Source organism: Pelobates fuscus, chromosome 8 (genome assembly GCF_036172605.1).
Source record: "Pelobates fuscus isolate aPelFus1 chromosome 8, aPelFus1.pri, whole genome shotgun sequence".
In the NCBI taxonomy this organism is placed as follows: domain Eukaryota; kingdom Metazoa; phylum Chordata; class Amphibia; order Anura; family Pelobatidae; genus Pelobates; species Pelobates fuscus.
The window spans coordinates 141,143,641-141,167,389 of NC_086324.1; the positions used below are offsets into that span (position 1 = coordinate 141,143,641).

At 41.7% G+C, this 23,749-nt stretch overlaps 1 protein-coding gene across 1 annotated transcript in view; it reads right to left on the minus strand.

The window, feature by feature from the left end:
* Positions 1-22,863, minus strand: part of NPTX2 (neuronal pentraxin 2) — a 34,422-nt gene extending 11,559 nt beyond the window's left edge. Inside the window, exons 1-4 of the mRNA XM_063428881.1 lie at positions 21,508-22,863; positions 19,143-19,359; positions 7,509-7,753; positions 4,273-4,452 (exon numbers count right to left, since the gene is read on the minus strand). Of these exons, the coding sequence (XP_063284951.1) occupies positions 4,273-4,452; positions 7,509-7,753; positions 19,143-19,359; positions 21,508-21,945 (1,080 nt within the window). The 5' untranslated portion in view covers positions 21,946-22,863. The remainder of the gene's footprint in view (positions 1-4,272; positions 4,453-7,508; positions 7,754-19,142; positions 19,360-21,507) is intronic.
* Between the last annotated feature and the right edge of the window lie 886 nt (positions 22,864-23,749).

A 23,749-nucleotide genomic window follows, 5' to 3' on the forward strand; every position in this document is an offset into this window, starting at 1 on the left:
AGGGGGTGACATTAGTGTAAGGGGTGTGACAGAGTAAGAGGGGGGTGACATTAGTGTGAGAGGGTTACATTCGTGTAAGGGGTGTGACAGAGTAAGAGGGAAGAGACAGAGAGGGGTGACAGAGTGAGAGGGGTGACAGAGTGAGAGGGGGTGACAGCGTGAGAGGGAGAGTGACAGCATGAGAGGGAGGGTGACAGAGAGAGGGGGGGCGACAGAGTAAGAGGGGGCGACAGAGTAAGAGGGGGCGACAGAGTAAGAGGGGGCGACAGGGTGAGAAGGGGGAGACCTAATGTGTGAGGGGGGAGACCTAGAGTGAGGGGAAAACCTAGTGTGAGGGGTGGAGACCTAGTGTGAGGAGGGGGAGACCTAGTGTGAGGGGGGGGAGACCTAGTGTGAGGGGGGGGAGACCTAGTGTGAGGAGGGAGGGTGACATAGTGTAAGAGGGGGGGTGACATAGTGTAAGAGGGGGGGTGACAGGGTGAGAGGGGGGGTGACAGGGTGAGAGGGGGGTGACAGGGTGAGAGAGGGTGACAGAGTGAGAGAGGGTGACAGAGTGAGAGAGGGTGACAGAGTGAGAGAGGGTGACAGTGTGAGGTGGGGTGACAGTGTGAGGTGGGGTGACAGTGTGAGGTGGGGTGACAGTGTGTGGGGAGTGACAAGGTAAGGTGACAGAGTAGTGTGGGGGGTCACAGAGTAAGAGGTGGGGTAACAGGGTGAGAGGAGGTGACAGGTGAGGTGGCAGGGTGAGAGGGGGTGGCAGGGTGAGAGGGGGTGACAGGTGGGGTGACAGGGTGACAGGTGGGGCGACAGGGTCAGATGTGGTGTGAGAGGGGAGGCAGGGTGAGGGGGGTGACAGGTGGGGTGGCAGGGTGAGAGGGGGTGACAGTATTAGGGGGTGACAGGTGGGGTGGCAAGGTGACAGGGTGAGAGGGGGGTGACAGGTGGGGTGGCAGGGTGAGATGGGGGTGACAGGTGGGGTGGCAGTGTGAGAGAGGGGTGACAGGGTGAAGTGGCAGGGTGAGGGGGGTGACAGGGTGAAGTGGCAGGGTGAGGGGGTGACAGGTGGGGTGGCAGGGTGAGGGGGTGACAGGTGGGGTGGCAGGGTGAGGGGGTGACAGGTGGGGTGGCAGGGTGAGGGGGTGACAGGTGGGGTGGCAGGGTGAGATGGTGGTGACAAGTGGGGTGGCAGGGTGAGATGGTGGTGACAAGTGGGGTGGCAGGGTGAGATGGTGGTGACAAGTGGGGTGGCAGGGTGAGCAGGGTGACAGGTGGGGTGGCAGGGTGAAAGGGGGTGACAGGTGGGGTGGCAGCTTGAGAGGGGGGTGACAGGTGGGGTGGCAGGGTAAGAGGGGTTTACAGGGTGAGATGGGGTGACAGGGTGAAGTGGCAGGAAGAGGGGGAGTAACCGGGTGAAGGGGGGTGACAGGGTGAGATGGGGTGACAGGGTGATGTGGCAGGGTGAGGGGGTGACAGGGTGAAGGGGGTGACAGGGTGAGATAGGGTGAGGGGGTGACAGGGTGAAGTGGCATGGTGAGGGGGGGTGACAGGGTGAAGTGGCAGTGTGAGGGGGAGTGACAGGGTTAAGTGGCAGGGTGAGGGGGGTGACAGGGTGAAGGAGGTGACAGGGTGAGGTAGGGTGAGGAGGGGGTGACAGGGTGAAGGGGGTGACAGGGTGAGGTAGGGTGAGGAGGGGGTGACAGGGTGAAGGGGGTGACAGGGTGAAGTGGCAGGGTGAGGGGGGGTGACAGGGTGAGATAGGGTGAGGAGGGGGTGACAGGGTGAAGTGGCATTGTGAGGGGGGTGACAGGGTGAAGTGGCAGGGTGAAGGGGGTGACAGGGTGACAGGGTGAAGGGGGTGACAGGGTGAAGGGGGTGACAGGGTGAAGGGGGTGACAGGGTGAGATAGGGTGAGGGGGTGACAGGGTGAGATAGGGTGAGGGGGTGACAGGGTGAGGGGGTGACAGGGTGAGGGGGTGACAGGGTGAGGGGGTGACAGGGTGAGGGGGTGACAGGGTGAAGTGGCAGGGGGTGACAGGGTGAGATAGGGTGAAGGGGGTGACAGGGTGAGATAGGGTGAGAGGGTGACAGGGTGAGATAGGGTGAGGGGGTGACTGGGTGACTGGGTGAAGGGGGTGACTGGGTGACAGGGTGAGGGGGTGGCAGGGTGAAGTGGCAGGGGGTGACAGGGTGAGATAGGGTGAAGGGGGTGACTGGGTGAGATAGGGTGAGGGGGTGACAGGGTGAGATAGGGTGAGGGGGTGACAGGGTGAAGTGGCAGGGGGTGACAGGGTGAGATAGGATGAGGGGGTGACAGGGTGAGATAGGATGAGGGGGTGACAGGGTGAGGGGGTGACAGGGTGAAGTGGCAGGGGGTGACAGGGTGAGATAGGGTGAGGGGGTGACAGGGTGAGATGGGGTGCCAGGGTGAAGTGGCAGGGGGTGACAGGGTGAGATAGGGTGAAGGGGGTGACTGGGTGAGATAGGGTGAGGGGGTGACTGGGTGAGATAGGGTGAGGGGGTGACAGGGTGAGATAGGGTGAGGGGGTGACAGGGTGAAGTGGCAGGGGGTTATAGGGTGAGGGGGTGACAGGGTGAGATAGGGTGAGGGGGTGACAGGGTGAGATAGGGTGAGGGGGTGACAGGGTGAAGTGGCAGGGGGTGACAGGGTGAGATAGGATGAGGGGGTGACAGGGTGAGATAGGATGAGGGGGTGACAGGGTGAGGGGGTGACAGGGTGAAGTGGCAGGGGGTGACAGGGTGAGATAGGGTGAGGGGGTGACAGGGTGAGATGGGGTGCCAGGGTGAAGTGGCAGGGGGTGACAGGGTGAGATAGGGTGAAGGGGGTGACTGGGTGAGATAGGGTGAGGGGGTGACTGGGTGAGATAGGGTGAGGGGGTGACAGGGTGAGATAGGGTGAGGGGGTGACAGGGTGAAGTGGCAGGGGGTTATAGGGTGAGGGGGTGACAGGGTGAGATAGGGTGAGGGGGTGACAGGGTGAGATAGGGTGAGGGGGTGACAGGGTGAAGTGGCAGGGGGTGACAGGGTGAGGGGGTGACAGGGTGAGATAGGGTGAAGTGACAGGGGGTGCCAGGGTGAAGGGGGTGACTGGGTGAGATAGGGTGAGGGGGTGACAGGGTGAAGTGGCAGGGGGTGACAGGGTGAAGTGGCAGGGTGAGGGGGGTCAAAATGTACCTTTATTCCTGGTGGTCCAGTGGGGTCAATCTGTCCCTGGTGGTCCAGTGTCCTGGATGGCTCCCTGGTGGTCCAGTGGGCTTTCCGGTCTGCAGCTCCGCCGGATGCAGAGCTGCAGGCCACATGGGGAATGTCTCGCGATCTCCTTTCAGAGCGTTGCCGTGGTAACCCGCGGCAACGCTCTGATTGGCTGGAGATCGCGAGACCTCAGTCTGCAGCTCACACCCAGCGGAGCTGCAGACTGAGGCTGGCTCTCTCCCCGGGCGGCCTGATAGGAGGGGCCTCGCACCCGGCGGCACAAAGGGCAAGCCGCCGGGCCCCCTCCTGTGTCGGGTCCTCGGTCATAGACCGAGAACCCGACATGTCAGTCTGCCCTCAGGCGATTTAGGCGGCCGCGAGGCCCCTGACTGCGCGAGGCCTTAGGCGGTCGCCTAAATCGCCTAATTAGAGAGCCGCCTCTGCCCTCAGGCATGCCACAGTCCAGGTGTTAGTCCCCTTGAAACAACTTTTCCATCACTATTGTGGCCAGAAAGAGTCCCTGTGGGTTTTAAAATTTGCCTGCCTATTGAAGTCTATGGCGGTTCGCCCGTTCGCGAACATTTGCAGAAATTTGCGTTCACGAACGGAAAATCTCTAATTAAAACCCAATTTTTAATATTCCTTTCTCAATCACTTCTATTTTTTTGTCAGAGGTACAGGCCATAAATAATACACACTAGCTATTTTCAATACTGCCTGTGTTTTCATGAGGTCAGTAATGCTGGGACTGGAAACCATTTGAAAATTAAATGCATCTTGGGTTAAAAAATTTTTTTTACAAAAACCTATATACTTCTATTTTTATTCAAATTATGAAAATTATTCATTTAACATGCAAACTAAAATTATGATCAGATATTGGATATGAGTCTTTTAAATCATGATTTAGATTGATACATTTATTTAGAACGTGGAAAAGGACATTGGTCTCGAGAGAGATTTTAGAGAAAGAACGGGAAGTCATCTATAAATAAGACTTGTGCTTTAGAATGTTTCCAGAGTACACATCTTGTATAAGAAACAATGGCACTGCCTACTCACCTGCTCTTGACCAAGAATGAGAATTCCACCTGGTTTAATTGGGTGCCACGGAGCAAGGTTTTCCCCCGAACCAAGCTTCTCCCCATCCAGGAAGGCTTCCCACAATCCATCTCTGGTTGTCCAAGTGATACAGAGGTGATGCCATTTACCATCCCCAATAGAAAATGGGAGCTGGGCTACCTGCATTCAAACAATGAATAAAACCCAGAATTAACATGACAAACTAATAAAATAATCTGTTTTTACCTATAACAGTGCTATGAAGATTTACATATTGCTTTTAGCTAGCATTTGTATTAATAAGATCACTTGACTTATAGCATTCTGGATTTGTTTTATGACACATTAATAGTGGAGTTGGTAGGTGTAGATGTCACATGAGCCAAGGAGAACAGGGGTTTCTTTACTTGGTGGTTTTATTAAAATGGAATAGTGAGAATCTCTCAATTTTTTATTCCACTAATTCATAGCCATAGTAACCGAACGAATGTCATGCATTACAATATCCCACTCGTAGTTACTGCTAAAATAAATCAAAGGAAGGAAGTATAGCTCCCACTGGACCACTAGGAATTGTGTTTTCCCCAAGAGGTCTGGAAACTATTGTTTGGGTAGCACGTTAATTGGGTGATATAAATGGAAAAACTCAACTGACCACCTGTTGTTTTGTTCCAATGTTGATGATATTTTTTGGCTCAACTAGTGACTGTATTTTCCAATTCCTTTACTAAATCATAACACGGGCTCTTATTGAACTGTAGCTTTCTAATACACTGAGTGGTAATGCTGGGAAGGATGAAAATGCATGAATTTGTAGCAGATTGTAAAACCTTTATGTATTTCTAACAAGCTGTGAACATTCCAACTAACCGAATGGTACAGCAGGTCTCCTAGCAACAGTATTAGAATGCATCATGGGAATATCTCCTTACAGGTCTATTAGCTAGTGGAGAAACACAATGTTGTAACCACAGTGTACAGTTAATTATTCTTACTATGCACATGGATGCACCAGTGAATTCTACTGTCTTCTGTACATAGTTATATTTTAACTATATTTGAGCAGTGCATCATTCTCAATGAGAAGAAAATCAACCTTCAGCACTCCCCTTAATGTGAGGTACCAGCACGCTAAGTGCCACAATGAAAAAAATAATTAAATTTTTTCCACTAGTTAGTGAATTGCAATCAACGGAAAATCAAAATACTAAATTCAGACTAAGGCAGCTGATTTGGTAAAAAAAAATTAAATAATCTCCCAATCTTTTAGCACATCCTATTTTCATGCCCTCTTATTTCAATGTTTAGTGAATAAGCCTTCGTGTTTTCATGTATTAGGAAATTGAGAAGTTAAGACTTATATTAAATTATATTTTATAGATACCAATAATCCGCATCCAAGAGCCTCTTTCTAGTGATGAATAATTAATTGTACAGTAAATACATTTAAGGACGATTAAAGATGATTAAAAAAAAATATAGCATGAAGTAAACTAAACAAAAAAAATATTTTTCAAATTCAGATTCAGATTAAACTTTATCGTAATTGTACTATGTACATACAAGGACAATAAAACACAGTTGACCTCTGAACAGATATGCAGCAGTAATTTATAGAATACTTTAAAACATTTTTACTTCCAGTGTAAGCTTTTAGTTGATACTTAATACCACAATTCTTAATAATGCAACATTTTTACATTACTACCAATTTCCAGTCTTAAAATACATTGACAACGGGGGCCGGGGCCAAGCTGCTGACTGGGGCACACGCACATAACTGGTGCTCCCCGATTTTGCAAATTTTTAACCGGCACCACGAGAAATCCACGCCTGAAACCCAGATATATACTTTGGGGAACACATTGCCAGGTTGACTGCCTCGGTGGCCTGCAGGAGCACTTGGGAGTGGGGAGGCGGCCGATCCTCCAGCCTGAACTGTTTATGTGCCCTGTTTCCTACCCCTCTGGACCGGTGAGGGATATCCTGGTTCCCCCTGGTAAACAACACAGTGCTCTGCAAGGTGTTACTCGGCTCCAGAGAAGCTGACAACCTGAGGCCTAATATCCAAGATGGACAGTGCTCAGAGACTTGAGCCTTCCTCAGCCCGCGAAACGTAGATATGCTGTGCTACAAGCCTCTCACAGGCAGTAGATCACCTTTGGGCAACATTTTGGACTACAATAAGCCAACCCAGACACCACAAGCATGCTGTCCTAACCGTTTGCAGCCTGTCCAGAGGTGCAATCCTGATCCGGTGCCAAGATGGAAGCTACGAAGGAGATTGAGAAGGTTTTCTATCTTTCTTTCTCTTTATTTTTATAGCATGTTTCACCGTGATTCTTTTAGTTACATGTTTCTTGCTCAAAGCCATGCCTTATGAATCTAAAATCTTCTCTTTTATTGCATTTTATTTTATTTTTTAAAACCTGTGCAAATGTTACACATGCCAAACAAATGTTATAATCTGTCAATACCTGAATTGCGTGCAGCAATAGTTGTGGCACTGGACATTTGTTTGTAATAACTTGCACATCCAAAATAAAGAATAAAAAAAAAAAAAGAAAAGAAATTGACCATATACAATAGTGCCACTATATAAAAATCCAACACACTACCCATAATGTCATTCTGAGTAAAAATTAGGTGTACCAACTACCATACAGTTGATATTTTGTGTTGTACCATAAATTATAATGATAATCTAAAGCACAAGACAACAATATAGAGTTTATTCACTAACTTGTGAATTCTAGTGAAGAATGTGATAGGTACTTCCTGATTTGGTTATCTCTGTGGAGCTAAACTTAAGAGGCAGCAATTGCCCAGAACACTTGCCTTACAAAGACTTCTCATTGAGCTGCATTGGAACAACTGTGATTGGACAGCAGCAGAAAGCCTGCGCGGGGTTAGAAGGGGAGAGCCTAAAAAGGCTGCAGGCAAGAGATCTGTAGCCTTTGCAAGCTGTTACATATATCCCCAATGAAAAGATGCATCATTAAATACACTAATTTTTTAATTTGGGGTATATCTACTAAATAGTGATGTATTTATTTTTGGGCAGTGGAGTGTTCCTTTAATGGCAAACTTGATTGTGTTGAAAATGTTGACGTAGCAGAACTCAGCAACTATAGTAGAGTTAAAAACAAACAAGTTAAACCAAGGTAACATCCCCCAAGTTAACATCTCTCTTTATATTGGTATATAGTATTTATTTAACAGTAGATTGCTCATACCTTATCATTTATTAGCAGTTCAATTGGATGATTCCCCCATTCAATCAGCACAATCTCATTGGCTTGACCCGATACAGCGTAAGAGAAAGGTGTCCCAATTCCAGGTGAGGCGCTGGACTTCAGCCACATGCAGATAGTGAATGCATAGAGCTCAGGCAGACTCTTCCTGATCCGACCATACAGGTAGTTGGTACGTAGAGGGAGGGACACCTTAAATTCATCTGGTGCTTTAAAAGCGCTGCTACCTAGAGGAACAATATGGGGAAAAAACACAAAATATTATGTATTTATCTTACCACTACGAGCTATACATTAATATTATTAACCAATTAAAAGCAGTCAGTTTTATGTTTCTTAGTTTATCAACTTAATCTATATCAACAAAAACTGTAATAACTGAGAACAATTAAAAGGGGACATTCACTAAATTGTGAGCTTGACATGAATTGACGGCATTTAGATCAAAATAGACTAAACTTGTCTGGCTGTATTACCCACTAATCACATATTTTGATCTGAACTGTGCTATCTTGCTCTCAATTCATTAGATTCAATATTTAGTAAATAAGCCAATTCATGCATTTCCTAAATATTTTGCAAGTCACTCGTTAACTGATTATAAATCAGTTTAGTGAATAATGCCCTTCACGTTTTCAAACAAGATAATATTTATAGCAGCCGAGCACATATGGAAATTGGAAGAACACTGTTGTAGGAATCAGATTCCCTTAATGAGATTTAAAAAATATTAGGTAAGAGCTATGAAAAAAACATTATATAACCATTGCCGATATAGGATAACTTACTTAAAGAGACACTACAGGCTCATAGTGTATGGAGTCCCGTGGCACTGTCCTTCCATCCAGTGTTAAACATTATTTTATGTTTTAATGCTAAATAAGAGTCCCCAGCAGCCCATTCTCTCTCTGCTGATTGGGCTAATAAGGAAGCATTAGCCTGAGCAGCAGTGGATGGCTGTGATTAGCTGAGAGTGTCAACCACCTCATTCAATCTGTCACAGCTCCCATTGCTGGTATGAATCGGTATGGTGAGAAGGAAGCATGTAATGTCTGCCTTAGCCAGACCTCCAGTGGGGGCGGGGCTGTGGTTGGCCAAGGATCCTCACCTAGTGTTAAACTGCTTTAAATTGGTATAACAAGGAATGGAGGGACACTGCCAGGGGACTCCAGACATTATATCCATTCCAATGAGATGAAATGGTTATAGTGCTTACAGTATTCCTTCTTCTGTGTGCTGCAAAAAATCTAGATATGATTATGTCCTAAGTCTCTCCAATGAACATTATAGACTAACAAGCAGAGTTCTGAGAGAATATTATATTCCATTATATTTTAGTGTCCTGTTCTTCTTCTTGGGAGAGAAAGTGATAGCAATGCATTTTAAAAAAATACTACAATGTAGTATGCCAATGCAATATTTTTGATTAAATTAAGAAATGTACTTCACTCTTTTTGCCTTTGCAGACTGAAGAAGTAACTGTCAGTGTAGAAGCTCAGTAAGCTAAACTAAACACCATTTTGTGGTTCTAGAAATTCTTGTAACAACCTCCATTTTGTATTGTGTTATTTACTGTAGTTCAAACAAACAAAATCTAAATGACCCTTATTTATGCTTGTACCACTGAGTCACACCAGTATACCACCGAGTCACACTTCAGCAAGAAAAATGTTTCCCTTCACACACACACACATGAATGCACACACACAAGCACAAACATATATAATGGGCACACACATGATACACTTCCTTTCATGTACACACCCAAGAACACACATAATAACATGGGCACACGCACACATACACAAACACGGTTTTTCACGTGCACGCAAAAGTAAAAACACTCTCAAGCACGCACACAAACAGTGCTGACTCATAATGAGCAAGCAGCTACCTTTGACCCTAGTCCCTCCTGAGATTTTGTGAACACGAAGGTGTCATATATTCCATAAAAGATCACATATGTCAATTTAAAACTGACTTGTATTCTCAAGGGCCACTAACATTACATCATTGGGGGTATCTATAATTATCAGACAGTTAATTAAAAGGTGGAAAAGGTATAGAGGGAAACAGCGCCTTAAAAATATCCTCAAAATCCAATCAGGAAAATGAAATATGTAAGAGAGAGGACAAACACAAAATATGGTGTAGTATTTTCAGATAATTGGTAAGATAAATAAAATGAAAATCACTTACACTCTTTGGAGCTAGTAATTAGCTCATTTTACAATTGAAGGTTAGCTCAAAAAGCTATAGCTAGGTAAATAATTTGGGATCTATGTCAGAAAAGGTAAAAAAAAGAAAATAACTTCTGTTCTAAACACTGTTGTGAGTGTTTAGAACAGACTTAGACAATAGCAGTCTTTGGGGGCGGGGGACACTAAAACTAATTTATTTTAGTTTGTTTTAGAATTTGGGCCGTTTAAATCAGAATAAGAAATTATTCCATTCTGTTAGAAAAAAAAAATTTCAAATGCTTGATCTACAAAAATGGCCATAGCCTTTAATGGTGGCTTCCGTAGCTAACTCATTTAAAAAAAATGGCACTCCAGTGTAATGATTCGCAAATATATCTAGAGAATGATAAATCATTATTGCCAAGCTCCAGAATGTACTGAATTGAAATCCAAAAGGCAGAATTTAGTATAAAATAAGTTATGATCACAGCTGAGTTGGAGAATTTTTCAACTATTTTTGGCTAAACTTTATCATTCGCATTTCAATTGGCTACATGTAGGTAAGTAGAAAAATGCACATATTCTGGACCATTTGTGCACAGTCCAGCAAATCTCTTGTAGTATTTTTAATTTTAAGACATTTGACTGACCCATATTTAACTAAAAAGAATGACACGATAGTAATGTAATGTGATGTACATCCACGAGTCAGTGTTACATCATTATTATATACATTTGGTCATAAAGTTACTATTCCTCATTGTAGATATATTTCCAACTCTTCTTAATGTGCATTAACCACTTTAGGTTTCAAAATCCAAACCAATAAGAATGCCATCATAGCATCTGCTCTCTAAAACAGTGGCTACCAGGCTCACGGTGTAGCAAGATGGAGGCAGAGGAAGCAGTTGTCCCTGGGTGCCAATCTGTTGGGACAGGGAGCAGCCCCAGTGTTAGGCCAATTAGGCAGTTGCCTAAGTCCTCGAGTGATAAGTAACACTTGTCAGGTGCAGAGGGACAGCTGGGGAGATCAGAGATATCGCACAAACACCCTATGACTAATTTATTTTGTCTCTGGTTCCGACCAAGAGGATGGTTCTAGAGCTAGCTGTGTAGAATCACGTTTAGTAATGAATCTCTGTTCTCAGTCTTCTGTCTCCACCGCCTTCTCAGTATCTTGTGAAGCACTTCTAAAATAGAATGCTCTGTGTGAAGTGGGTGAGGACATGAAGAAACATCATATCCCTGCCATCTAGCGTCCAGAAACCAACTGTTTACCGAGAAGTACATTGTCTATGAAGAATCATAGGGGGAGGAGGGAAGGGTTCACAGTGAAAGGAGTAGCCTGCAATCATAGGCGAGAGCCTGCAATTTGTCAGAGGCAAGTCATTATGATTTGGTGGTTGAGGGTTGACATAGATAAAGAACTTCCCCCAGTTGCCTCATGACCTAAATACAATACCTTTGTACAACATTTACCCAACTTTATACACCTTTGCCCAACCATCAATCCAGGATTTAGGCATTTCCCTATTCCAATGGTGATACTGATGTGGTGTGCCTTGTGGACCGAGTTGGAAACCACAGGACTAAGATGATCCCATTACAAAATGTCCTTTATGGACTGCAAGACTGTATAGAGCAAATACTGATAAATAAGAAAGACACAAGGCGTGGAACTAGCACTCTACTCAAGCAAATGCACATTTCAAAAGCTCTAAAGCTATATGCAAATTTACAGCCTATTAGTCAGTGCTAAAAACACTAGAACTTAATTTAAACCACATGGAAAAGCATGAGAAAGCAGCCCAATGATGTCAAGGCCTCAGAGATGTGGAATACTTGAGACACAAGCAAATATATGCAGCAAATGCAGAAGAGCCCCAGAACCAAGATGGCAACCATGCCAAAGAATGTATCTTCCTCCTTGATGTGACCATCAGCACTTACAAATAAGAGTTCATAGCCTAACATTACCGTGCTGCCAGGCTGACAAAGTACCACAGATCAGAGATAAGTCCACCTGACTATCAAATTCACTATTTTTTTTTTTTTTTATTCTTTATTTTTGTTGTGCAGGTAGGTACATTGTTAGGTCAAGCGCCACAACAGCGCACATTTAGAGTACACGGAAAACAGTGGCAGCAGTACATGCACATTTTTAAAATTTAGGTTTTAACAGTTCTATCTTATCCATGAAGTATGCTGAACAATAGGTAGTATATAGGGTAGGTAATGGTGAGACGTTAAGGAGTCATGCCTGTGAAGGCTTTTTAGGTATAACAAAGAAAAAGTAACGTATATGGATAACATTGAGTATGAGCAGGTTCGTTGCTAGGGTGAGGCTATGTACATTATTACGAACATGAACGTCTTATAACGTGTTAACGATGTTGGGTACAAGGCTCAGTAGTTTGGTCGGGCCATAAGGTAGAGGTGGATGGCAATGACGGCAATGTATCGTCCTGCAACCAACATAGCCAAAAAAAAAAAAAAAAAAAAAAAAAGAAAAACATATGCAAACAGGCAGTTCACACTAAACAATGTTACCGCTACGAACGGCTAAATACAAAACGGCTAAATATAAACGGCTTGATACGGAGGGCTAGAGACAAATGCCTGTCCTGTTTTACTCTCCTAGTGGGAGTGATAAGGGGAGTACCTGAATCGGAACATTCAGCTTTATAACATTAGTATAGTAGCTCAGGCAGGTTAAGCTAGGCAGTCGTAGGATTCGTTTGGACTCGTCTAAGGCGAATTATCCGCCGAGCAATAACAAAACAGTAGGTTAGATACTCTCGCTGTACACCCATTCATCATATAAGAGCACACCAGGTTATGCAAATACAACTGTCCGCTATATCAACTAAGGATAGTTCTCATTGCAGGTTGGGTAGTCGAGTGAAGTAGGTTCGGTAAACCAATCAAAATCACTGCGCATAACATTGTGCTGCTAGACCAATGGTTAACTAGGTGATACATCTCTGGAATTAAGATTTAGCAAAGAAATAACGTTATGAGGAAAAGTTACCATTACTATCGGCCTAGGAGTGCATAAAAGTGATAAATACCAAATCGAACAATAAAAAACATAGAAGATTGCATTAGTGTTAGCAAAGAATAACGTTATGAGGGAAAGTTACCATTACCATCGGTCTAGGAGTGCATAAAAGTGATAAATACCAAATCGAACAATAAAAAACATAAAATATTGCATTACTATATATTGCATTTGCCATTTAGGTGGGCGCCAGATCAGGAAGGGTAGTCTAAGGTCCACTCAGGCGACAAGCGCCTAGGCGGTATGCCACATTATACCTGTTAAGGTAAAATTGAAGGTGTCTAACGGCTTGAAAAACTAAAAAATGAAAAACTATAAAAAAAACTATAACTGTGGTTTCTAGGCAACTGCGTCTAAGAGCAGAGGTTAGTAGGTTACAGTCCTCTTATGGGTGTCCAAAAAACAACAAAGTGGAACCCACATCTAATGAGCATACAATATATGTATACAACCTGGGAATTAGACCAGAGTGAAATATTCTATATACAATGATGGTAGAATCTAGAAAAACATAAATATAAATAGATTTTTATCATTTTGAAGGAGGTATGTATCTTTAAGAAGTGGATAAAAGAAAACCATACATGGTGAAGTATGTAATAAAAATTATAAAAAGGATTTATTGGATACACTTACAAACAGAAGGCAATTCTGAGCATATCTCCACTCTCTGTGGAACTCCAGAGCAGCATGGAACAAACAGCACGATTCCAAAGAGGAGTAACACGACCAAGGGAGATCAAAATACAATAAAATATAAAATAAAAATTAAGAACAACTTGAGTCCATATTCACTCATTACACGTATTCACTCATTACACATAACAGTGTTATGCTATGATTCTCTATTTATGTTTTTCTAGATTCTACCATCATTGTATATAGAATATTTCACTCTGGTCTAATTCCCAGGTTGTATACATATATTGTATGCTCATTAGATGTGGGTTCCACTTTGTTGTTTTTTGTCTCACTATTTGGGTGATCAGTGAGGTTCACCTAGGACCCCTTCTAATATATAGATTTTTTATCTGTAATTAGTTAGTATACTCCTTGTTTTTGCTCTTATGGGTGTCCGTATGGGTTTAGGTTCCACGTTGCGGTGTGATCATCTTTCTGCCCGGAGTGTTCGGGTGAAGTTCAGGTGGTATTCGCCACGCTGGGTGCCAGCCGCTGTCCCCGGGGTATGAATGGTTTTGCGGTCGCCGGGTTCCAGCCGTGGGAGGTTCGCCCTGCCGCGTCCTGTCCGATGGCAGCTAGTGAGTCCTGGGGTAAGCCAAGTTCAGCTAGTAGCCCGGCTGCTTCGTGGATATCATGAATGTCTCGTGTTCTGTTGTCTTTAAGGATTTGGAGCTTGTGCGCCATCCGCCAGCGGTACTGTATCTTGTGTTGCCTAAGCAGGGCGGTAAGAGGTGCCAGCGTTCGTCTCCATGCCAGGGTATAGCCGGACAGATCCGAATAGAAAGTGAGGTGCGTACCTTCAAATTCATATGGCGTGCGATCTCTGGCTGCGGTCAGTATCGCGGCCCTGTCTTTTCCGTTCATTAAGCGAACCACCAGGTCCCTGGGGGTTTCCTTTGGGGCTTTGGGTGACTTGGGGATGCGGAAGGAGTCTTCCAGGCCCACCGCCTTTCCTTGACTTGGGGGCAGGAGTCCCGTGAATAGTCGCCGCAAGAAGTGAGACACCTCCTCGGCGGGTATGTCCTCCGGGATGCCCCTTATTTTCACGTTCAGTCTGCGCCTCGTATCTTCCATTACAGCAAAGCGCTGGTCATAGATTTTATGCTGTTGCTGTAAGCGGGCAATTTCACCTTGTAGTGAGGTGAGTTGCGTGGCATGTTCCCTGGTGGTGCCCTCCAAGTTGCCCAGCCTACCCGACAAGCCTCGTATGTCTTCGCGGATCTTTGTCGTGTCCGCCAGTATAGTGTTCTGGAGGGTCGTCAAGAGTGTCGTGAGGACCTCTGTAGTGACCGGCGAGGTGTCGGGCCCCTTAGGGGTCGGTTTAGCGGGTTTTGCCGCTTGTAGTACTTCGTCTTCATCCTCCTGGTAGAAGTCGTCAGATAGGTCCGAGTAGTTCTCAGGGAAGGCGGCCATCTTGGGCTCTACCACGCGGCCGGCCTGGCGTAGGAGGTCGCCGATATTCTGGCTCTGACAAGGCTTGTCTGGCCTCAGTTTTTTGGTTTTCCGACCCATTTTTGTGGTAAGGTGCCTGGAGGTTCCCTTGAAGCGGGTAATAATGGAATTTGTATCCTAAAAAGGGCGATATTTACTTCGATATTGAGGAGCTCATGTAAAGCGTGTCTGCTCGGCTTGGTAGCTTGGCTCCGCCCAAATTCACTATTTTTATTATGTTTTTTATATTTTTGGTAGCATACCTAGAATAAGAGATTAAACTACAGAAATCACAACTAAGGTGGAAAACATTAATCTAAATACCCCAAACTTACACATTTTCATCCAGCCGTCCCACTCTTTCAGAGTAAATTACTTGCAAAGCTCTTGATAGCCAGCTTAGAAAATTAGTTTTTTTTGGTAAGTGCAGCCTTTAAATGTATATTTCAAAATATGATCCCCAAAAGTTTCATAGTATGCACCTAGGCTGGGACCTAGCTTAATTATGTTACTATCGTGTTACTTGAGCAAAGCCTCCCTATTGGCAATTCCATATAAATTTATTTTATATTACTTTTAAAAAAAAAACACAATTACTATGATTGTGTACAGTTGCAGTCTGTTCTGTTGTTTTGTTTTAGTTTTCATTTATTGCTTCTTGCAAAAAACAGAACATAACAAAAATAAAGCATCAACAAAAAAGGTCCTTCAATTGTTTTTTGTTTTTTTGCTAAATTAAGAGTGCTTGATTTATTTGTTTTTACTCATAAGGTGAATGGAAGGTACTAATATCCATGATCCACTTGACTTAATACTTTGGTCCTAGTGGAGTTACAAAATACAAATTTTATAAACCAGAATGAATAATTCCTCATAATGTGAAGAACATTGTAATGATCCTTTTTGCCATAACAAATAATAAAATATTCTGGAAAAATAATGTGGAGAATACTGTCCTGATTATGAGAAATATGTGAAGGAGCACAGCTTAACGGTAAGCTAATGCGGGTGCACAGGGTACAGTACTCCCAGGTACCACATCTTTGAAAACAAATTTACTCTGTCTGCCACTTATGTGTTTTTTTTTTTACAATCACCCACCCATAGTAGTCTGCTAACAGAGCCCATGGCTATAACGTGACTCATCCAGTCTCTGTCACCAGTCCCTTTTACCAGATTTCATTTAGTTACACTCATGCATCCTGTCACATACGTATGACATGTTACACACAGTCACCCAGTCATATTCACCCAGCCAAACATTTCACAAATAGCCCACTTACTCACATTGATCCCACCCACTGAATAACATATACTTACCAACCCAGTTAAAGTCACTCATGCAGTCACATGCCTAACCAAAGCCAAACATACCTACCCTATCTTACCCATCATCCACCACCCTGTTCACATATGCCTACACACCAGGTTACCTACACCTACCAACCTAAACAGTCACCTGGCTCTTTGTACCCAACAACCTATATTTTTTCACCAATTCAGCTAAATTCACCTACCCACTCAGCAACCATTTCCTATATGCATTATGCACATGCATCATTAAGCTGATATAAGATGTTGTGAATTTGAAGTCTGTTCCATCATCATCTGCATTGTTATGGTTAATCGTCATTACTAGTGACAACATTTCCTTACATTTTTGTGGGCTATGTTTCCTATGATGCCTTTATTTTGAAAATAATTGGGCACCAGATGTATAAAGGAAGGGGAACAAAATTTGGAAAAGAGAGAGAAATTTAGCTACATCCGTATAAATCCATATATGTATAGAGATATCAATGATCAATGACTCACCCCTGACACAGCTAGTCACTTATTGACTTTATCACAGATGATTTAATCATACTTTCAATGTGGGATGTCTACAATATGACACATTTTTTATTAATTTGTTTCCTTTCAATTCCAAATACTCTTTTTGCTCCTAGTATTTAAAATATGTAGAATCACTTGTGACTTCTATATATTAAAGGTTGATTAAGCAAATACACTTGCATCATGAATTGTGAGAGGGTTAAGAAGATCCTTAGAAGGAATGCAGAATTTTTCAGAAATGTAACCCTTTTTAGTAAACAAGAGTGAAAATCCTGGTCATGTCTTCTGTAGAAAACAAAAATTGGATTTCAATGTATTTTTCTAAACAATACCCATAGTCAACTTCCTTCTAGAGAGTATTTTCGACTATATATGTTACAATGATGAGTTTATACTTAATATTGAGACACCTGTCATTGTTTGTTTTATATCCTCCTTGTGTTGAGATTGGCTGCCTTCTCGGCAGACCCTTTAGGAATTATATTACTTACAATCAATCTTTAGGGGGATGTTAAACTAATGAGTAGACTGTGTTGAACTGAAATCTAAAATTAAAACATTTGGAAAAATGATCGCTTTGAGTTATATTCACATCCTAGCTATTGTCAGCAAATGTTGTGATCCATTTTTCATATATCACATGTAATAATATATATATATATATATATATATATATATATATATATATATATATATATACATACAATTTTATAGTTATGTGCTAGGTTCATGGGTCAATGATCTAGATACAAGTTTGCCGGAAGCAATGTGAAAACACTATATGTAATATAATGGGACATGCCAAGTTTTTATGTCATAGTTCGACATTCTCACATGATATACATTTTTATATTGCAAGTCTAAAATGAATAGAAGGCCAGCTCAACATTCTTTACTACAATGTTGGATGCATGACCATCTCTTGATAAAGAATGAAGTATCTTGAAATACCACTAATGATTGGGTGAAGCCATCTAGGTTATGGGTGCTGTCGTTAAAATGTTACAATATTGGTAGAATTGGAAACATTTTTTGTATGACTGTCCTGGTTAGAGGATGGCATATTTCCCATGGGTTGGGATGATGTTAATAATTTAAGACACAAAAGCAGAACAACTGTCTACTTCAGATATCAATGCAAAAAAAGCCTACAGCTACAGCAAAACCACTCAAGATACAGTATTGTCAATCATAGGATATGTTACAAAGATGATCATAAACAAACTAAAGATATAATGATAGACAAGTATGGTCCCTAAAGGGTTTAGAAAGAGGATTTTCACTACCATACTTTAGAGATAGGAATGAAGGAGGTGTGAAGGAGAACATTTTTTCCAACACAATCTGTATCTTTAGATGAAGTGCTTTGTGCCTGGTGGCTTGGCATATGACCCAGTTGCCATTGAGCTACAAGAAAAAAAAATACATCTAACCATGCATAATTGGTTGCTTTGTTGGGATAATTCTGCAGGTTAATGTACAGAAACACCAATAAAATTAAAATTATATCCATTCAAACACATTAATTTACATTTCCCTTTATTTGAAAATTGAAGGGATGAAATTTAGAATAATTTATGTTATACCTTATTTGCAATCAGATAATCAGACTGGAAAAGTTACCATAGGAGCAAAATAAAGTGTAAAAATATAAATAAAAAATACCTAGCTTTCGTGTATTTCTAAAACTCCACTTACAATTACTCTTTTCTGGGGTATTTATAAGCATTCTTAAAAATAGAACTTCCTAAAAATTTCCCTGGAAAGTAAAATCATTGTCTGTATGTGGGTAAAATGGGCACATCCAATAGGTTCAGCTATACCAAGCAACTCTTATTGCAGCCTGCAAAGAATCCCAGTAGAGAACACAGGGTATACATAACACTGCCTCCTCAATCCTCCCTGGCTGTTAGATTGCATCCATGAAATTTGATCTTCAACCATATCTCTAGTGTGGGAGGAGGGCCATTTTCTATCACTCTGCAGAGATTGAACTGAATGGAGCGTTGAGAGAAAAAATAATTTCTCTGCAGGATGAAGACCAGTGTTGGAGCAACAGGGATGGTAAATGGCTTTTTGGGCAAAATGTAGTTTTGTGTTGAAGTGCAAAATGATAATAAGCCTTAATATACATGGTGTTGGAAAGGAATGTGTTTATAACAATACTATTAAAGAGAAATACAAACCCATTTGCATGCCATTTCAAATATTTAGTGCAAATCCTATCAGATTTGATTTCTAGAATTCTCACTTGTGTTTACGGGTCCAATTAAAGTAGTATTGTTTGTGACCACCTCTTTTTTTAGCTAAAATATATTATTTCACACAGGAAAGTGGCTGCACTGTGTTATGAACTTTTGTATCCACCAATGAATGCATTTGCCTGGTTCTTATGAATGAAACCATCTCAAACATAGTCACAGTTACCTTTTTCGAGTTCGTTGACTCTTTCCAAAAGGGCCGTGAGTGTAGACTCAGTCTTGTGCCTGTGAGTGGCGCTCTCGTTATGAAGCAATGACTTCTCCTCTTCGAGCTCAGTTACTTTGTTTAAAAGCTGGTGTTCGAGATCTCCCAGCTTCCTCTGAAGCATCTCTCGAAGATCAGTAGGCAAAGCCGAATATGACACGTTGGATCTCAGTTGATGCTTTAACAAAAAGACACACCAATTAGGCTTCTGGTAAAAGGGTGAAGGGTCTCCATTTTATGCTTTGTATTGTATGTTCTTGGCCTCTCTAGAGAGAATGCAAGTTAACACTTCACATAAAAAAAAAATGATGTGCACATTATAGTTTCTAGAATCTTCTAGAGTAAAGATAATAGTTTAACCCACTAACCTCTTAAATGAATTCATTAATATCTACAATTTTCCGTTTTACATTAGGCCAAATCTCTTTGACAGGTTCCAATAAATGGTGCAGTTACAGTTTTTGCATTTTATTCTTGTTTTGAACACTCTAATAATTTTACATTGACATGCGATTGTAGAAATAAATGGGCTCAATCTTTGAAATATACAAATTGTCTCACATTTGTGACTATAGTTGAGATGATATTATGCTAAAAGGATTTGGGTGGAAATAAAAAAAAGAAAAACGGATGTGCAACTCACTATAAATACACAGCATAACAAGCCTGACTAAAATAATGAGAAAAAAAATATGTTGTTTTTTTTTTTGTTTTTTTAAATGTTATATTCAGAGCTGCCCCATTTACAAAGCTCAGAAAATGCATCATTATTCATGCACACTGTTTGTGAACTTCCTGAATATATACATTATATTTTACATTAAAAGCATGACCTAATTTAAAATATAGATTTATAATTTATATATATATATATATATATATATATAGATTCCTAATTATATGTTTATAATTAATGCTCGATTGTTAAAACGATTTAGGTAATTAAAAATGATTTAATTTCCATACAGAGATAAAGACGGAGAGAGATTCCATTTTGTCAATTATATTATAAAACCATATAAACATTATTAGATGAATAAATGCAGCTAATGCTAACGCTTAGTCTTCTAATGCTTGCCCTGCTATTGCAGCGAAGCACCACAGTTGGACAGTTCAAAACCTAATATAATAACTCAGATACTTAAGGTTGTAAAATTGTTGAGTCTCTCTGCAATACAACATTTCTAATTGAGAATAACCTGCATGATAAAACACCCCAATAATGTAGTCATCTTTGAGCACTGTTAATGAGGGACATGTGGCAGATAGGGTGCTTAAACTAGATGTTTCATTCTGTTTTCAATATACAGAAAATGAGGGAAACACATATCAAAGCAAATATGTGTTAATGTGGGGCTACTGAAATTGTCAAATTCTATTCACACTACATAAAGGAGCATGGATATTCCATACAAAACAAACTAAAGATCTGCTTTGTATGGCTTGTGAAAGATAGATAGATAGATAGATAGATAGATAGATAGATAGATAGATATGCAGATATGTATAGTAAGTTCAGTAATTATTATAAGGAGCTAGGAAGCATTAGGAGAGGCTACAATGCATTAGGATAGAATGTTTCTCCCCCTTTCCCCCTACCACCACCTCCCCCCCTCCTCACACAGTAGATTTCTGTGCCATTCAAATTGCTTTGCTCTGTGCTGTTCACATCTCTGGCAATCACAGGGTTAAGTATAATCGTGATACAATCTATCCAGGCTATGGAACTTTCTAACTGAACAGAATTCACAGATCAGCAAACACACATGGCAGGCATGCTATCTGCATCATGATTACAGCCACGGGAAGGAAACGTTGTCACCTTCGTTTCTCTCTACTCCTAATCCCCATTGTACAGCGCTACAGAATTTGCTGGCGCTATATAAATAATACAATAATAATAATAATAATAATAATCCCATTATGCTGATACAGCCAATGGCTCCGGTGTCAGCTGTGACAGGCAGGCTAATTAGTTATTACCGTCCATTACATAGCATTTCAGCACCTGGGACAGCTCCCCATTAAACCTTTACATAATCAGTGGACCTGCCCAGTGTTCCAATCAAATGATCAAGCTGTACAAACACTCACAGCATGAAATATCAATACAGCACTATTACTGAAAGACCAGTCAGTCTCTCCTTCACATTTTATGAATGGACCAGAATGCTTGGTGTGACCGTGCATTGAATTTAGACATAAAGTCAGCCCCCCATGTTTCGCAGCATTGAGGATCTGTGTATTTAGAGAGGAGACTATGTTACATAGCTATAGAGAGGAGGGGAGACTAAACTTTCAGATCACAGCCAGCATTCTAAGTTACCTCCAGATTCTCCAGCCTGTCCTTCAGGGACTGCATGGTGCGGCTGAGCTGGTCGATGATCTGGGTGGGATCCCTGGGTAAATCCCCCATGGTGTCCTTGCCATAGCCCTTTCTCCAGGAGCCATGCTTGCCCTCCTGCCCTGCGCCCTCGGAGAGGCTCTCACAGCTGGTCAGCTTGGAGGTCAGTTCCTTTATAGTCTCCTTCTGGTTCCCTATAGCATCTTTCTGCTGTAAGATGGTCTCTCTCAGGTGGAGGATGGTGGAGCGAAGTTCCTCTTCTTGGGAAGCGGGGAAGGATGGCATGGGACAGCCATGGTTGGCTTCAGGTGGCAGGGCAGTGCATACAAAGCGCTCCCCTCCAATGGTCTCCTGCTTCTTTACAGTGTTGCCATTGACAAGGGCACACAGACACGCAATCCCCAGCACAAGAAGATACATGTTTACTTAACACAGCAACTTAGTCAACTCAATATATATGAGCCTTCAAAACCAAAAAAAAAAGATCAGGTGACCTGGACAGGACAGGTCAAAGAAGAGGACATGCAAGTCCTACGAACTCTCCAGATAATTGCAAAAGGCAGCAGGTAGGTCAAATAAACTCAGGCTGAGTCTTCTATTACTTCTCAGATGGAACGTTCAGATAATTCTATATTGTTCTATTTCTTCTCAAATGGAATGTCCAGGTTATTCTATAGAATAATATATAGAATGTTCTATTTCTTCTCAGATGGCACGTTCAGATAATTCTATATTGTTCTCAGATGGAACGCCCAGGTTATTCTATAGAATAATATCTAGTGTTCTATTTCTTCTCAGATGGAACGTTCAGATTATTATATAGAATAATATCTAGTGTTCTATTTCTTCTCAGATGGAACGTTCAGATTATTATATAGAATATTATATAGATTGTTGTATTTCTTCTCAGATGGAACGTTCAGATTATTATATAGAATGATATATAGAATGTTTCATTTCTTCTCAGATGGAACGTTCAGATTATTATATAGAATAATATTTAGAATGTTCTATTTCTTCTCAGGTTGAACGGTCAAGTTGTTCTATAGAATAATATGTAGAGTGTTCTAATTCTAGTCTACTCAGATGGACCGTTCAGGTTCTTAGTTGAGTCTGGAACTTGTTGGAGCTGTGTAGATCTTAGCAGCCACTTTCTGACCCCCCTATGAGCCCGGAGAAACAAATGCAGGGTTGTGCTAGAGTGAGGATGATCTCCTGTTATTTTTCAGAGCTCCTTCTTCCCAGCAGGGCTAGGCACTCTGTGCCAGAGCTCATCTCACAAGCTCATCTTAAAGGAACAGCACGAGCAGGCGTGTCTTGATTGGCAGCACTGCTCCCATTCAGACGTCATCTCATCCCATGTGAATGCACGGGCCGTGGAAGGTGAGAATGATAGTTTGCTGGAGGGAGGTGTGAGTATAGGACGATCTCCCATTGGATAAACACTGTATTGGATTGATTGATTTATTGTAAAGTACGAGATGTGACCAGTACTCACTGTAACTACTGTTCAAACTCAGTGTACATCTCAATACATTAAAATAAAATATAACATAAAATAATATCAAATAAAAAAAAAAAATATATATATATATATATATATATATATATATATATATATATATATATATATATATATATATATATATATATATATATATATATATAAACAAAAGCTGTACAGTTTCAGACTGGTACTTTAAGGTTAAGATAAATATTTATCTTTTTTTTTTTTTTTTTTTTTATTAATATTTTTTCTAAGCTCTGACTTTATTTGACTCTAAGTATTTAATGGCATACTCTCTCCCAGGGACTGGAATTGCTGTGTGCATATTGTTGAATGAAATTGTCATAGAGGTTTGTAATATGAATGATCAGGTTGGAAAGAAAGTAGTGAAGCTGTTTAAAGTTAGAGAGACAGAGGGAGAGAAGAAGAGAGATGGTAGGGATGAGAGCAGGAGAGGAGATAGAGAGAGAAAAGAAAAGGGAGTATGGAGAGATAGAGGAAATGTAGATGGAATCAGAGTGTGGAGAACTGAATGAGAAGGAAAGAGAGAAAGAGAAGGAGGAAAGAGAGAAAGAGAAGGAGGAGAGAGAGGAGAAAATACAGGAGCCATTTAAAAGAGGAGAAGTATATAGAGACTGGAGAGAGAGAGGGGAGAAAAAAGGGGATGGAAAAACAGACTGAGGGAAGAGAGAGTCATAATAAAGCAGGACACTGTAA